This window comes from Dama dama, chromosome 15 (assembly GCF_033118175.1).
Source record: "Dama dama isolate Ldn47 chromosome 15, ASM3311817v1, whole genome shotgun sequence".
In the NCBI taxonomy this organism is placed as follows: Eukaryota; Metazoa; Chordata; class Mammalia; order Artiodactyla; family Cervidae; genus Dama; species Dama dama.
Genome location: NC_083695.1, coordinates 69,295,641 through 69,313,036, shown reverse-complemented (window position 1 = coordinate 69,313,036; position 17,396 = coordinate 69,295,641). Strand labels below are relative to the sequence as shown.

Here is a 17,396-nt window from a genome sequence, read left to right as displayed (position 1 = left end):
TTGAGAGCCTTTATCTGTTAGATCAAGTAATGAATGGAGTGGGTTTTACCTCCTTGAATTGGGTTGTAGAAAACCTTATCAGTCTTCCCACCGCCCAGGAAGGCTGCCACAGCGCCCTCCGTGCTGACTGCTCCTCTGGAAGCCAGAGGGTCCTGGAGGACTGTGGCTGTGCTACAGCAGGGACTGGGATCTGGCCCTCCCTCGGTGGCCGGTGGACACGACCTCCTGCTGACTGCAATCCTGTGCTGAGCCCCTTCCCCCAGCTAGGGGAGGAGGGAGAGGGCCAGGTGTGGCCCCATGCCAGCCTTCGCCATGCACTTTACGTTGAGACTACTGGTTCTCGTCCACCCCAACTCCTCTTTTTACTCTGCCACTGGTTAGCACCTCCCACACCTGGTGATGTGTTCATATCAACCACAGCCGCAGCGGGATGGGCATGACGCACAGGCCTGCCGACCCAGATGCATGCCCATGCCCAAGGGAACCAGGCGGCCTCCTTGTGTTCGTTGTTTGGTTGGTTCCTTTTTATTTTTATTTTTTAAACAAAAAATAAAACAGGTGGATTTGAAAAAACAAAAACAAAAACAAAAAACATTTGGCTGTTAAAAATAGCAAAGCTTCTCTTTCTCTATTCCCAATTGACATTAGAAAGATGACCTCAGGAACTTGATTAATAAAGTCTGAGGAGATGGGGGTTAGCCTTTTAGTTGGATTTCCAAGTTTCTCAATGATGTGTTTTCTTGGTTGCTGTAAAAGCTGTTAATCTAAGAACTATTGTTCTGGCTTCTCTTGGGTTAGAATTCATGCCTGAGCTGTAGAGGGTCTTTCCTCACATACCACGTGGGGGATGTTTTCAAGGTGAGCAGGTCGTTGGTTCTCATCCCATCGGTAGGAGATGGCCCAGTTGCTTAATGAGTTTAAATATATGTCCATTTCCATATGCTACCCAGCTGAGATTGAATCTGGAAAAACTCAAGAAATCTTCCAGTGCTTTAAGTGATGGGACAATCATTAAATCCCAGTGTCCTGACCAGATTGTAGTTTGGGTAATTACATCTTTCTTTTCAGTTCCCCTGCAGTGTTATTTGGGTATTGGATCCATAAATGGCCTGTCTGGCTGTTAAGCAGCTGCCACTTTCCACCCCCAAGGTGGCTTTGTTTTACGGGTGGGTGAATCAGTCCTTGGATATAGTTTGTGGAATGGTTAGGGAGCCTTTGGAATGAGAGTGTAAGTTAGCAACTTACACATTTGTGCCTTACGTCAGGGGAGCTTTTGTGTCCCCCAAATGACAGCTGTCCCTATGGACTCAGTAAATTATTGTCAGGATAGGACAAAGTGAGTGTTGTGGAGTGTTCACTTACTTCTAGAAAGAAGAGGGAAACATGAGAGAAGAGGCAAAGGCCTGAGCTGATTCAGCCTAGAGGAAAATGCAGGTAGAATAGAATTGTGTGTGTGTGTGTGCATGTAAACTTACACATGCTTGGGGGGGATGTGTGTGTGTCTGTCTGTCTCTGCGTGCTTGGCGAATGCCCATGCACAGAGAGATTTACTGGAAATGGAGGAAGTCAACTGGCAAGATAGTTGGGCATAGGTATTAGGAACATCACTCTAGAGAGAGCGTCTTGGAAGGATTTTTGTTAACACTTTGTTAAATAACTAATGGGTTCTTAACTAGGTCACACTCACCTGCAGTCTCTTCTTTTGTTTAATAGTCTGTGAATCCTTATATTGTGAAGCTGTCTATTGTGGATGATGAAGCCACCCTCAATGTGAGTATCTGGATTCTTGTGTTTTAATTACTTGCCTTTGTTGGCCTTACTTTAATTGGATATTTAGAACAGAGAGTAGGAAACTATTGTGTTAATTTCATCTGGCTATAAAGAGGGAATAGGTATTTCTTTTTAGAGCATTGTGCTACTATCTATGGTTTTCTGTTTTCTCATGGAAAGAAGGTTTGAGGGGATATTTGCTTGCTAATTATGATGAAATGGTCAGTTATACTTCATGTTCTAGTATGCTGAGCTTGATTATCCTACAGAGTCAAGAAGTGACATTTCTAAGAGTAAGATTTAGATGGTATGTCAAATCACTTTAAATATCTTACAGTTATACCTCAATAAAACTGAAATTTTAAAAAAAAGCTTAGATGACTAAATGTTGGGAGATTTCTTGTAGAACTAGTCAGATTATATTTACAGCCTGCCTTGGTGAAGCTGAACTGTGGAGGATGATGTAATATCTGGTACATATATCCTTGGAGGTTTGGAAAATAAAACTTGATCCCTCAATATAGGGAGGAAGAAGATGACCAGGTGTCTGGTTTTATTCTCTTTCCGTCTGCCCTCTTCGTTCTAATTTCTCTTATGAAGGAAAAAAAAAGCACACATGATTCATTCTTATGGCCTTAATTGATCTTTGTGATATGCTTAGCAGGTTCTAGGGGGAAGGTTGATAAGTTACTTTAATATTTATTGGATGCTTCTTTCTGTTACACTACTGTTTTCCTGTGGTCTGAAAGAGAGTGGCTTGTCTGTATGTACCTTCATTTAAGGTGGGACTCGTCACTTTTATTGTGGGTTGTTTTTAGAGACATCTGAGAGCTTTTTGTTTAAAGATTCTAACTTAGTCTTCTCTTTTGAGGTGAAAATGACCCCAGTGAAATTGTCAGTGGTCTGGACTGGTCTGTTTCAACTCTTGCTATTCTATTTTAATTATATCTAGAAACATTAAGTAATGTAATTAGATCAGAAAAATCTTTCCAGAGAAGTTCCTTTTCATCCATTGACAAGTCTCTCAGAATTTCTGTCCTTGTTGCCTACTTTCAGGTAAAACTTGCTGGGTTTGGACCGTCATTAGTGTTTTCCGTGGTCTAGTCATAGCATCACCACCAGGCCCTTATTTCACCTGTGCTGTCTTTTTTCTCTCTAGGGAATGGGGCTTGTGATTGCTCAAGCTTTATCTGAGTACAACAGGTAAGTCTATCTGAATTCAGTTTCATTTGAACTGGTTGAGTCAGGAACAGGTTTGTTAAGAGTTCTTGGGTGAACATCCCTTACCTATCCTAGAAGAGTATTCAGAGGTATAGCTGCTGGCAGATTCATTTGCTCTAGCTTGACTTGATGGCTTTAGCGGGGGTTGCTTCTAACACTAGGAGAAAAGTAGCCACCACATTAGTGTCCATCTTTTGTTTAAGCAACTCTTAACATTAAACATTCTTTTGCAACCTTTGACGTTTTATTGCAGAGCATTTTAACAAATTTTCCAGCCACAGGCAGGCTCAATGTATCATTTAAATACCATTTCTATGTAAAAAAAGGTTGTGAAGTGGTGTTTTTTTTTTGTATGCTTATAAAAAGGAAGAAAAGAGATAGCGCTGAATTCTCATTTGACAGGTATTTCTTTTTTATCAGTAATCAACTGCAGTTTCTCAGAGTCCTGTCTATCTGGGGGCTCTTTTCTTTGATGCTTGCTTTCCCCCCACCCTTGCTGCGGATAGGGAGGATTTGGTATTCATTGAATGGAAACCAGAATTGTATCTAATCCTGGCAAGGGCCAGGCAGGATCTTTCTTACTCCTTTCCAGACTTTCCTCATGTACAATTGGGTGTTGGAATTTCAAATCTGTCCCATCTCCACAAATAGTTGAGCTCACAGATTCCCCTCCTTTTCCTTCAAAAACAAACAAGATTTTCACTGTTACAGCCTTAATTTTACTGCCACACTTTTCAAGTAATAGTCTGTTTGGAAAATAACTGGATCAGCCATATGTTAGAGCATTTCACACTTTTGCAGCTTGCTTTCTAAGTCTCTCCTGAAGTAGCTGGGCATTTTGGTGTACGCTACCTCAAGAGCAGATGGGTGCCTCTTAGCTTGCAAGGCAAACTGCAGAGGCTCAGTAGTTAGAACGTTTTTGTTTTCTGGAGTCAGTGAAATTCTGCCAGTGAGCTGCCCTGATTACCTAGTATGCCAAGGACAAAGACATATGTGATAAATAACACTAAAGTTGAATTTAGTTATTTTTGTTCAGGCAGTATAAAGACAAGGAAGAAGAACACCAGAGCGGTTTTTTCTCTGCTTTAACAAATATGGTAAGTCCTACTTGTCTTTTTTTTTTCTCTCCCCCGTTCAAAAATATATGAGATCTTATAGGGTAGACAAGTCTGGACTCAGAAGTTTAGATATTTGAGATAATGATGATTAGGGGAGAGAGGCTGCTCATAGCAGATTTTTTGGAGAACTATATCTCTTCTAGTGATTTCCAAACCCAAGTGAGGCAGGGCAAAGAAGAGCTCTGATTTCTCTGGGGCTGGGTTGTTTTGGTTTTTTTTTTCCAAATTAATTCAACTTTTTTAAGGCTACAAAAAAAAAAAAAGAAAGGTTCATATTAAGCCAGACTTTTGCTTCCTGAAGAACTGGCTCTGAAAAAAAAAGAACCAGAAAAAAAAAGACAGTTGACTCTGTTTGAGGACAGGTATGGAACACAGCATAGAGGGTTTAGATCTGAGTCCAACCATAAGCGATCCTTGGCTGTCTGCTGTGACCCCTTCATCATTTGTAGCTGGTCCTGGAGTTGAGGGATTGGTGCAGTGATCCGAACCACTCATCTTAAAGGTTTAGGATCTGGGCTGAGGGCTCCATGGTTTGGGAAAATTACTGGTTCAGTTTGCAAGACTCTTGAGCAAGGTATCTCAACCTTAGCATGGTAGGTATTTTAGGCCAGATAATCTGGGGCTAATTTTTAAGAGGTAAATCTAAAGTCTCAGAATTTAGACAGATTCAGAAAGTCTGTGTTCTTGGGTATTAGTATTCAAGTAATCAGCCCTAGGGCAAGACAGATTTTGAGTTCTTTGTAAGGAACAACAGGCCCCGCCCCACCCCCACCACCCCAAAAGGCAACTTTACCCCTGCAATCTGCCTTTTTCATTCTCTGAACCTACTTTCAAGGAAAGGAAATGATAAGCTCTTTAATTCTGAAGCACAAATGGGTAGTCCCTCAGATGTCAAAACAATGTGAGGGCTGTATCAGTATTTGATTAGATGCATTAGATATAATCATACTGCTTCCAGGGACCTTTTGCCTTTTAGCCAAGAAGAAAAAGTTTTGTACCAAATAAATGGAGCTCCGGCTGCATGGATTTGGGCATCAATAAATAGGTGGAAAAGGCAATTTTAGAAGGATGGGCATCTGTCTCTGCCTCTGATATCTCATATATTGGAGGCAACCTATTCCATTTGCTTATTCAACTGTCCTGCCTAGGACACAAACAAAAGATTTCATGATGTGAAAGATGTATAGTAGGTTTCATTTAGACTAGGGGTCCCCAGCTTCTGGGATCTAATGCCTAATGATCTGAGGTGGAGCTGATACATTAATAATAGAAATGTGCACAATAAATATAATGCACTTGAATCATCCTGAAATCATCCCCCTATCCCCTGGTCTATGGAAAAATTGTCTTCCACGAAACTAGTCCCTGATGCTAAAAAGGTTGCTGACCGTTGATTTAATAGTTCTGGTCTGAAACCCAAATATTCCCCCAAAGACGACTCTGTGCTGGATGAACAGCCTGCTTTCTGTAATGCTTTTTGTGAGTTAGTTTGTTTCAGATAAGCAGCTTCTAGGACAGAGGCAAAGTGATGAGGATGTTTAAGTTATCATTTACTTGTCAGTGGTTACTGAAGTAACACATAGGAGACCTGGACAAAAGTACTGGGATGGTTTTTTTAAAGTCCCTTTAAGCAAAGGCAGTTTAGGGGAGTTTCATGGCTTATGATTCTTTTAATATCTTCAAAGTGAGCTGGTTTTGTTGTGTGTGACTGGTGGGCCAGGATTCCCTCATGCTGCAGTTTGTTTTTTTCACTGATTAAAGGCTTTGTAGGGCCCAGAGCTCCTCTCACATTTCCCTGCTATAACTCTGCAATTCCCCTTTTCTTCCACAGGTGGGCAGCATGTTCATAGCAGATGCCCATGAGAAAATCTCAGTACAGTAAGTGCCTGACATTCTTGTGCAGTGACTTGAACTTCAGTGTGGACTCTTACTGGATATGAAAGTGTGAAACTTTATCTCTGCAGATTCAGACTTTTTTGATGATCTGTCAAATGTTTCTTGAGTTTTAAATAATAATGGAACTTGCATGTATTGAGCTCTAAGAAGTTATAAAACTGTTCCCAGCTATCTCTGAAAGGAAATAAAGAGAGCTTGGTGTCTGAGCCAGTTAATAACTTAACTGGATTGGGGTGAAAAAGTGAAAGGGGGAAATAGTGAAGTCGGTAAGAACAGATCTAAGGAATTAAAGTGCTGACTGTATTTCCTTTATATAAGCCCAAAAAGGAAATAATGGAGCATTAGAAGCTCAAAGGGATTTATAATGAGGAGTTGGGGTGAAATCTTATCTTGATGATTATACTCTTTTACCTCCTTCTACCTTCTTCATTATAAGAGACTCTCCAATTTGCTCTCTTTTTCTTTAGAACCAATGAGGCCATCCTTCTGGCACTTTACGAAGCTGTTCATTTAAATCGCAACTTTATCACAGTGTTAGCCCAGGTTGGTTATATTAAAAACTTCAGTTCTTTTTCTCTCTGATTTTCATACAGATTCACTCATTGAAAAGCCTATCTGGCTGTGCTCATGTAAACCCTACTTTGCACTGGTGAGCTGTAGTTAGTAACTAAAGAGTTGCATCAGTTGCCTTTGCTTCATGCTCTCCTCAAATATGTATGTTTCCATCTCGTGCTGAAATGGAACTGGTAACATGCCAAGTTAATGGTCTTGACCAGTTGACTGATTCTGCTAACCCAAATGAGTTGAGATTATTTCATTTTGCTCACTGGAAATCCCTTAGTATTATCTGCCCATACGGATTTTTTTAACAGGCTTTCTGCTTCCTAAACCTCTGTGGAATTACAACCAGAGAAAAAATAGGCCACGTCACTTATGTTATTATCTCATCCATTTCCAGAGAAGAAAAGTACAAAATATCCTGTGTAACATAAGGTTAGCTGTTAACCAAAAAAAAAAAAAACCCCAAAAACGGTCAACAAATATTGAAAGCAGGAAGTCATAGAATCCTGAGTACTGGGTCACTTGCCTAAGGGATGTCCTAAGTTGTTGGTACAGAAGGAGCTAAAATAGGCTGAGAACTCAAGTGCTGCCCCTGAAAGCTGTCTTTAAAAATTGATGAAGTGTTTTTAAAGTCAGACTGTTTAAATTATGTATGAAGTTTTCTTTTAAGGGAAAGTGTGCTTATGCTTTTTTCTCAAAAGGTAATTATGTATGAGAGCCACTGAGTTTCAACAACAAGAAAAATAAGGTCAAAAAGCAGTGTGCTGGTTTGGGGGTCTGGTTTGTTGGTTTAGCAGTTCTCATTTTTCACGACTGATCACATGAGGCTTTATCCATGATTCTTATGATGTTCCTTGTTAGCGCTCCAGATTCTGTAATTGATTTTAAAGGAAAAAGTGAGGAGGGTAAAATCTGGTAAAACTCTCGGGGAGGAGAAGGGAGTAGCCACCACTCAGCCTGATTCTCAAGAGCTGATGTGGCAAGGATGGCTAAGGAAGGTAAGGGAAAGAGGAGTCATCTCTTTTGGTCACTATTGAATGTCTCCGCCCATGTTTCTACCTTCCCACCCCGTACACTCTTTTTTGTGGTGGAACAAGAAGGGCTGCCCTCTGCAAAGCCCTTCTTGTAGTATCTGTTATCCCTTTGGCTCACCTGCACTTATTAGTTGACTTATGTGGTCATCAGAATAGTCTGTAGATATGTTTTGAGTTGATCAGATAATAGTCCCTTCTCAGGTTCAGATAGGACTGCAAATGCCCTTTTTTGTGTGTGGAATATTTCTGTGTATTTGTTTACCCCAGTTTTTTATTCATATTGTTCTGTAAGTAAACTTACATAATGGGAACTTAGTTACTTAAAGAAAACTAGCCTGCAGAGTTTATTAGAGTTTAGCAAGCATCAACAGTAACCAGGTACTAATAGGAACGAAATAGAGAAGCAGTCTCTCCTCAGTGAGTTTCTGTCTGTGAGGCCAGGAATACCAGAAAGGTTACGCAGAGGACACCTGCAATCTTCTCTTTTCTTATCCTTATCTGTGTTCTCTTTCAGAGTCATCCAGAAATGGGCTTGGTGACAACCCCTGTCAGTCCTGCTCCAACAACCCCAGCCACACCACTTGGGACCACACCACCCTCCTCTGATGGTAAGTCTGTCACCTCCTTTGTTTTCTTGATTAATACAATCTTGAATCTTTAGGGGTGACTGTAGTTGTTTTTTTTCTTTTTTTTCTGACAAAAAGCATAACTGTTAGTTCTTTTGCTTAAGAAATTATCTTTAGGATTCGTGAAACTCTAAAGAAAAGACAGTCAATGCTTTCCTCTATGAGAATCTACGAAACTCCAGCTTGTCCTCCTTAGGGAATGATTGTAGAATCATGGAAATGCTAGATTTAAAAGGGACCTCAGAGATCAGTGATGCCTGTCTTGCCAAACTCAGGGTACTTTGTGAGGCTCAGATGAGATATTTTATGAATATCTCACTGAAATAAATGCAAAATGGTAAAATCATCTCATGTTGTCATTTGACAAATGAGGGAATTGAGGCCAGGGAAGTATGAGGTTTGCCTAAGATTAGTGAGAGCTGACACTAAGAGCCTTGCATGGATCATTGTTGGGACCATGCCTGTTTTGTGTACCACTAAATGCCCAACATAGTGCCTGGCATGGTTACTGCTTAGTAAATATTTGTTGACTAAATGAATGTGAAAATGAACTTGGGAATTTGCTCACTGTTATGTGTCTGCCAAGCACACCCAGTTAGAAAATGACAAGTGTGTAATAATTGGGAATTTGCTGGGTATTTAAGATTTCTCTCCTTTAAAAGATAACAACAACAAAATTCTACTTTATAAATCTTATCACTGGAAGTTATGAAAAGGGTAATAGAAAAGAAATTAAGAATTTTGCCCAATAAACTTTGTGTCCACCTGAATTGGTTCTAATGTCAGCTGAGTGTGCTTGAGGGAATAACTTAACCTAAAAATAGTCTTCATTAATACTTGATGTTTTGCCTCAAATATTGAACTCATTTTGGGTAAAAAAATTGTGCCCCTCTTATATTTGACATGACCATCTTTGCTCTGCTGTTTCTCCTTTAAACTTTGATATAACACCTATGGCATTAGCATTTCAAGGTAGTACAAGCAGTATTAGTACAAAAGTATTACTGGGAGGTGCCACTGATATTCAAGTCTGTGGTAGCAAATTGGATCTGTTTTCAGTTGATAGTCAAATTCCAAAATACAGATTTCCCCTCTTCTCTGAAAGCAGAGCTTTCCTACACAACCTTTTGTAAGCTGAAATTGCATTGCATAAAGCAAAGAAGCAAATATCTTAGGTTGCAACTTGCTAATGGATGCACAGAGTAAATTTAGATAAAGCACAGATGCTCACAAACGCAGTTCAGAACTGGGTGGCTTGATTCTTACATACTGCGTGTAGTTTGTGGGGAAGGAATTGAATGGTATCACTCTCACTGCTGGGGATGCTGATGCCTCTTAAAACTTGCTGCAAAACAAATGCTGAATACTGTTTTCATTTTTTGTCTTTTCTCTTTCTTCTCACGCCATCACTCTTGTTTCTTGTTACTTTCATTTCTAATTGTTGATAGGTGGTAGGATTTTTTTTCTACTTTTCTTTGCCTGAATTTGAGAAAATAAAGTTGAATGTGTATACTTAAAAAATTTTTTTTCATCTTTATTGAGATGAGTTGATACGCATATACATTGTAAGAAAACTCCCCCTATCTTTTTTTTTTTTTAAATATGGAACGCTTCACGAATTTGCGTGTCATCCTTGCGCAGGGGCCATGTTAATCTTCTCTGTATTGTTCCAATTTTAGTATATGTGCTGCCGAAGCGAGCACAAAACTCCCCCTATCTATTAACACATCCGTTACTGCATGTGTTTTTCTTTTTCTTTTTGGTAGGGGATGAGAACATTTACGTTCCACTCTCTTAGCAAATTCAGCTATACAATATAGTATTATCAACATGGTCACCATTTTAATATTTTACATTAGATCTTCAGATTTTGCTAATCTGAAAGTTTGTGGCCTTTTACCAACCTCTCCCTATTTCCTCCATCCCCTAACCCCTGACAACCACTTTTCTACTCTCTCTTTCTATGAGCTTGACTTGTTTTTTTAAGATTCCACATGTAAATAATGCCATATAGTGTTTGTAGTATCTTGGCTACTGTGAATAATGCTGTAATGAACATGGGAGTGAAAATATCTCTTTGATATTCTATTTTCATTTCCTTTGTATATATACCTACAAGTGGGATTGCTGGATCGTATGGTAGTTCTGTTTTTAATTTTTTGAGGAACCTTTATACAGTTTTCCTTAGTGATTACACTGATTTACAGTCCCATTAGCAGTACATAGGAGTTCCCTTTTCTCCACATCTTTACTATTACTTGTTATCACTTGTCTTTTTTTTTGGCCACATGGCTTGTGAGATCTTAGTTCCTAATCAGGGATTGAACCTGGGCCCTCTGCTGTGAGAGCCCGGAGTCCTAACCACTGGACCTTCAGGGAATTCCCTGACTTATCTTTTTAAAAAATTTTAATTAATTAAAAAATTGTGGTATAGTTGATTTACAATGTTATATAAGTTTCAGGTATACAGCATAGTGGTTCACAAATTTTATAGATTATACTCCATTTATATTGGAGAAGAAAATGGCAACCCACTCCAGTAATCTTGCCTAGAGAATCCCATGGGCAGAGGAGCCTGGATAGGCAACAGTCCATGGGGTCACAAAGAGTCAGCCACGATTGAGTAACTAAACAACAAATAGTTACTATAAAACATAGGCTATATTCTCTGTGATATGTGATATATCCTTGTTGTAGCTTATATAGCATATATACTGATATGTACCTGTTAATTCCCTACACCTATTCTGCCCCTCCCCGTTTTGCCTTTTTTTCTTTTTTTTTAAAACATTTGTTTATTTTGGCTGCACCAGGTCTTTGTTGCAGCATGTGAACTCTTATTTGGTGATCTAGTTCCCTGACCAGTAATTGAACCTGAGTCCCCTGCATTGAGAGCACAGTCTTACACCCGGACCACCAGGAAAGTCCCTGCCTTTTTTCTGAAAAGTGAAAACCATCTTTAGACTTTGCATTAGTGAAAACAAGTACTAAGGTAGTTTTTTTTGTGGAGCGAAGTGACTTTTGTAAAATGAGCTTTTGAAAAGCAGGGCACAACTGTATCTTAATGAGAAGGAACATGTAATAGGATTGCCTGCTTGTTCTCTGCTTACTCTGGTCACCAAATAATATTCCAACAGAAATACTGTTTTTTTTTTCTTTAACGATGAATCCTTCCTGGTTACCATGGATATCAAAAGGCTTGTGTGTGTGTGCACGCATGTGTGCATGTTTGGGTTTGCATAGCATATATATCTTTGTCTATGTCTATATATCTGATTTCACGTGATGTTAGGGTTTGGATGCTTCAGAGAACTGCCTTTCAAACTGTTCATTGTGAACACTTCCACCTACACACTTGATTATGCAACTTGATTTGTGCTTGCTTACCTACAACCAGTGAGGTTTTACTTTCTCTAGTGGGAAGATTGGAGTCAGCCCACTTTCAAATGACTATCTCCCTTGACAAAGGCTGCTGGGAAGAATTACGAAGGAATAACTCTTAGGAATCAGATTTTATTTTTTTTAATTTAAATTATTTATTTATTTCACTTTACAACATTGTATTGGTTTTGCCATACAGGAAGCAGATTTTAATTTGTGAGGGATTTTATTCTATTGATATTGCTTCTATTTTTTTTTTTTTCCTTTTTCTTTTCTAACTCATTTCCTTTTTGTAGGGGTCCTATGTCTTATAAGACTATCCTCAAGTTTTGGTTTTTTAATTAGTTTTTAATATAACTGGTGCTCAGTGGCCTAGTTATATTTAAAGGTATGTCCCTGTTGCCATTATTTTTAAAAAGTCAGCAGTTTAGCTAAAACATTTGTTCTCAGTTCAGACTTGACATTTGACAACTCAGCCTTGGCATGGGAGGATTTTCTTGTAAACTAAAAATACATATACTTCTATATTTCTGTGTATTATGTAAGGCAGTTTTCTAGTTATCTTTGTGTTTGAGTGGGGGAAAAAAGTCCCACTTACCAGACCAATGCCTCTTTGTATTGGACACAGGAAGGATTATGGACTCTGAGCTTCAGAATAGGCTGTAGTTTGAAATGACAGTCTCAAGTCATTAATCCATAACATGAATTTTAAGATATATTAGTATTTCAACATAAAAATATATTTGTCTTTTATTAGTTCTTGGGGGCTGAATTGTGGGAAAACAGCCAAGGGTTGGGAATACTAATTTCTTCTCATAAGGCTTTTTGCTGTGCTTGCTCTGTATCATGGATCCATAATATGCAAATGTTTCCCATTGTTAATAAATGTTCTCAGCATACATCGTAATAACTTCAGAGGGATTCATTATGGTTAAGAATACATATTGTGAATAATATCCCAAACTCAGCTGAGTCTTCATAGGTGAAGATATGACAGAAAACTATAGACCCTCTAGTTTTTCTAGGCAATCATGAGTTTCCTTTTTTTGTATATTATGTCTTAGACAGTGTAAAAGTACTTAGCAAGATGTCTAAATCTCATTTAAAGTATTAGAAACTTGGGGATCTGTATTAAGGCTATCCTGTGTGGGTCAGCCCTAGTCTGGTCCCTTGTTCGTTGTTACTGTGGCACAGAGAATGTGAGCAGGGGTAGTTTCTCCAGCAAGCAATTATGTATATAAAACTGTTCTCAGTCAGTAATGTCCACCTGTTTTCAGTCTGGTATTCCTTCAGGTTCCCTTTTGTGGGGAAGGGATTAAGAAGTAGAATTTGAATGTATTTCTGTCTTACCTTTTTTCCCTTCTATCTTGCGTATTTCCAGCCTAAAGGCTTATTCTCAAAATTGAGCAAGATTTTTCCATATTAGGAATGAATTGTCATTTATTTTAAGCAGTAGACTCATCAAAGCAAGGCTCATTTATATTCAATACAGCTCTTTCACTTAGGTACAAATTAAAGTGCTTTTTAGAAGGGCCTTGAACCCTTTTGGTTTGCTTGGAACTAGAAAATGGAATCAAAATACCCTTCTTAGAATTTTGGGAGAAAAGCACTGTTCCTTTAGAAAGGCATTCTTAGATAGGAGAGAAGGACTTTGGGCTTAATCTTGGGGGTGGGAAGAGCTCTAGAGGCCTAGGAAGACTAGATAACAGTGTTATGATAAGCACTCAGTCTTTCCTCTGTTTCGGAGAAAGATTCTTTTGTGATTTCCTTGCCTGCTGGCAAGTTGTCTGTATAGGTAGAAGTGTTAAATGGAATATGTTACAGGCTGAATGCATTTTATCTATTCTATTCCAGTTATAAGTTCTGTGGAACTCCCACTGGATGCAGATGTACAGACCAGTAATCTACTGATAACCTTCTTAAAGTATAGCTCGATTGTCATGCAAGACACCAAAGGTAAGGCATTCTCCTTTGAGAGCTCAGGAAGCAGGAGGTGGTAGGTAGCTGCTTAGCTTGATCAAGGAGCAGCATTAATACTTGTAAGAGATGACCCATTGGGACCTCCTTGCAAAGTGGTGGTCCTGATTACTGGAAAATTTCTCACTGCCAGATGGCAATTAGATGGTGTTGGGAAAACCTGGAGCTGGAGCAGGAATGCTCCAAAATAGAACAGAGAAAATAAATTGATCTCTACAAAGACTAACACGTCTTCTAAATAGATTTTGGTAAGTAGATGCAAACTCTTACGTGTGGGAAGTGAGGGGATTAGCATGTTTCAGGGAATTCCCTTTTGAGGACAAGAACTGAAAACATCAGCTCATAGTGAGAATTAGGACTGTTGTGCAGAGTACAGTAGGAAGAGGTGAGATTCAGAGGGACTGTGTTCTTTAACACTTAAAATAGACGTGTTAGTCCTCATCCGTGAAATGCAGAACGGAAGTGGGAGAGAAATAGGTATTAGGAAAGCTTGATGTTATTTTGTTCTTCCTCTGTTGATGATTTTTCTGTGATCTTTTTTAACTGGTGGTAGGATAGTGGAATAGTTGGGCTAGAAGAAGAAATTGGGAAGAAACCCAGCAAATTCTGTTCAGTATATATCTCAAGGTTTTTTTTTTAAGCCTAGCTTTTTCTTTAAACTGGATCTATATGAGTGTTTACAATTTTATTTATTTATTTCTAGTATATATATCTATTGTAAAATACACATAATGTAAAATTTACCATTTTAACTATTTTTAAGTGGCACTAAGTATAATCATGCTGTTATACATGCATCAGTGTTTCCTGAGGCTGTTGCTTCTCCTTTTTGGAAATCGGTAACCTCTCCCTTTTTCTGGAAATACTGCAGCAACCACAGAAAGCAAAAAACTGCATAGGTGTGACCCTGAAAATAAATTTCTAGCTTTGCTTGATATAACACAGTGAATTGAGGCCCTTGAAACTCACTTTTAGCTTTAATGGTTATATAATCCTCATTGTACTAATCACTGTGCCATCCATAAAATAAATAGAAGGCAAAATTGAGGGTAGATTAATTGCAGCAAGAGTGGTCTCAGGCTGTTTCTGTAAATTCTGGCTGGGTTAGATCTTTGCTAAAAGGAAGCCTCAATATAGTAGGATACAGCAGCCTAAATATGGTTAAGTATGATGAAGAGTTAATTTCAGAACGATACTTGTGTGGCTTCATTGGCCCAGCTCCCTTCCTGTTGATTAAGACCCTGACCTGGCTAACAGGATCTATTATTTTAGTGGCGATAGAAGCAACTTTTTCTTGGCTCTGCTCCTCCTTCCCCTCCCCCAGTACTATTTTGTCTTCTTTATTATATATCGTTTGCTGCCTATAAGAATACTTTAAATATTTATTACTATTAGATTATAAAGTTTATAATAAGCATAATAAAATGGCATAGGTTAAAAAGTATAATAAAATGAATGTATGTGAACTTATCAGTCAACTTAAGAAATTACTAATGATGTTGAAGCTACCTATGTGTCCCTTCCCCAGCTACTTCTCTCCTCTCCGTGATTCAGAATTTTGTGTTTGTTATCACCTTAATTTCGGCTGTGCTTTCAAAGTTTTTTTTTCCTGAGGTTATTATTCTGCCTTGGGTATTGTCACCCTGAGGGAATATCTGCTCAATCTTTAAGATAGGCAAGAGATAAAAATACTAGAAATATATATCTATGCATACAGAGCCTAAAGTTGATTGACCACCATTTTTGATTTTTGGTATGATTAAACATATTTTTTATTGTTCTTGTTTTTTTGTGCTTTTCTGAAGTTTAAAAATGAATAATAATGAAATATGCCTTATTTTTGTAATCAGGAACAGTTTTTTTTAAGTGGAGAGAGAGCTGCAGGCTTTTCTGCAAGAGTTGCTTATCAGCTTTTTGAGGAAAGTGAAGGATAGTACCAGAGAAGCTCTGCGGCCAGGGGTAGGTAGAAGAGTCTCATAAATATGGTATTGAGTTAGCAAGGCATTTCTTTTCTGGCTGCTTAGGGGCTCTGCTGTAGGCTACTGGGATGTCAGATAGGATCATCATCATTACTCTTTTGCACCACCTATCGCTAAGGAGAGGTAAATGTATTTCTTTGACCACGACCCTCCTTATGCCTTCTAACTGTCAGGTTTTGGTTTATAGATTTCATCTTTGAGGAAGTAACAGGTTAATGTCAGGATGAGTACTGTTAGCTAACTTTCACAGCATGGTAATCTGTTAATAGTATCTCTCCAGAATGGACTTTACTCTGGGTCCTATCAAAGCTAATTTGAAACAACATAAGCCATTTTTCTGTTTTGGATATGCTGGTATAACTCTCTTTTTACCTCCACTTTACCACCTCACCCACAAACATCCTGGAAAGCAAAAAAGTTTTAATGGTTCTGGTAATTGGCAGTGATGGGTTAGCTCTTTCTGGGTCCTTTGTGTGGGCTTAGAGCCCTGTTGTTGAGGTTGCTTTCTTTTTTAATAACTAGAATGTGAGTTCTGGGAGGCCACAGACCTTTCTTTAGTCCAGTACTATATCTCTACTGCCCAGCATAGTGCCTGCCACATGTGTGTATGCTCAGTCATGTCCGACTCTTTGTTACCCTCATGGACTGTAGTCCTCCAAGCTCCTCTGTCTATGAAATTTTCCAGGCAAGAATACTGGAGCGGGTTGCCATTTCCTCTTTCAGGGAATCTTCCCGAGCCAGGGATGGAACCCACGTCTCCTGCATTGACAGGAGGACTCTTTACCACTGAGCCACCAAGGAAGCCCTGCCTACCACATAGTCGGTAATAAATAAATATTTGTGGAGTGAGTAGCTTTGGCAGGAAGAAAAATGATCAAGAGTTCCCAACTTTCTTGGTTGTAAGAATGTTCACATTGTAAGGAGAGCATGAGCTGGATCCTAGTTTCTAGTTAATTTCTTTCTGGTTCTGCTGCCAGTTTGCTATGAACAGTTATAAAAATTTTCTAGATTTTGTGGTAGATGAGTAAAGGTGGTGGTGCTTTAACTAGTGGATGACGTGGAGTTGGAAAAGGAATGGATCTGACTGTCCAGAAGCAAAAGGCTGATATGGAAACAAAGGACATGGCCCTGATTTGGGCCACAGTATTAGGGACTGTTACAATAATTAAATGGTTCTCAGGAAGATGTTTAGCTGTCTGTCATACTACTGGAACACTTAAGAAAAAAATCTTATGGGGGAATTCTTTTGTCTAGAAGAAAAGAATTACTTTAGTAAAACCTTGATTTTCGTTCATGAATTTTATGGGGAAAGAAAGTATGAATGTTCTTTTTGATGATACACATCTTTATTCTCTATAGAAACATGGTCTGGATGATTTAGAGAGAAGGATTTATTTTTTCTTTTCAGATGAGCACCGCCTTCACAGTGGCAAACTCTGTCTGATTATCCTCACATGTATTGCAGAGGTAGGTCTCACCAGCCTTCTGGTATTAGCTAATCTCTTACAAAATGCTCTCTTTTCTACCCTTCTCTCCATTTCCTGTCTCTTGACTTTTAGGGACCTAAAGTTTGGGAGAGAAAATCTTCCCCCTTTATATTATCTCCTTCACTGGAAGTAAGCACCAGTAGGTCCTTTGTCTTCTTCACCAGTGTTTTCTCAGTGTCTGGCATGTAGTAGAGGGTCAGTTAGTATTTATTGCATGACTTCATAATGAATTCATATGATAACGGCTATAATTGAGAACTGGAAGATTCTAGTTCTTAAGAGTTTGGAACTCTAAAGAGACTTACACCTCTTCAGAAAAAAAAACAGTCCTGCCCCTTTAAAACTA

General features: G+C 38.8%; 1 protein-coding gene and 1 non-coding gene across 3 annotated transcripts in view; one reads left to right on the top strand and one right to left on the bottom strand.

Moving 5' to 3' along the window:
- The window catches only part of ARMH3 (armadillo like helical domain containing 3), a 168,421-nt gene that overhangs the window by 24,996 nt on the left and 126,029 nt on the right, over positions 1-17,396 (top strand). For both annotated transcript variants that reach the window (XR_009696137.1, XM_061162445.1), the window contains exons 9-16: positions 1,714-1,770; positions 2,930-2,973; positions 4,028-4,088; positions 5,941-5,987; positions 6,473-6,548; positions 8,115-8,208; positions 13,462-13,563; positions 16,972-17,030. Coding sequence is in view for 1 of the 2 variants with exons in the window: in XM_061162445.1 (XP_061018428.1) it covers positions 1,714-1,770; positions 2,930-2,973; positions 4,028-4,088; positions 5,941-5,987; positions 6,473-6,548; positions 8,115-8,208; positions 13,462-13,563; positions 16,972-17,030 (540 nt within the window). In the remaining variant the exon portion in view is untranslated. The remainder of the gene's footprint in view (positions 1-1,713; positions 1,771-2,929; positions 2,974-4,027; positions 4,089-5,940; positions 5,988-6,472; positions 6,549-8,114; positions 8,209-13,461; positions 13,564-16,971; positions 17,031-17,396) is intronic.
- LOC133070843 (U6 spliceosomal RNA) lies at positions 9,823-9,929 on the bottom strand. Its single transcript, XR_009696247.1, has one exon. It is a non-coding gene; the product is annotated as a U6 spliceosomal RNA (small nuclear RNA).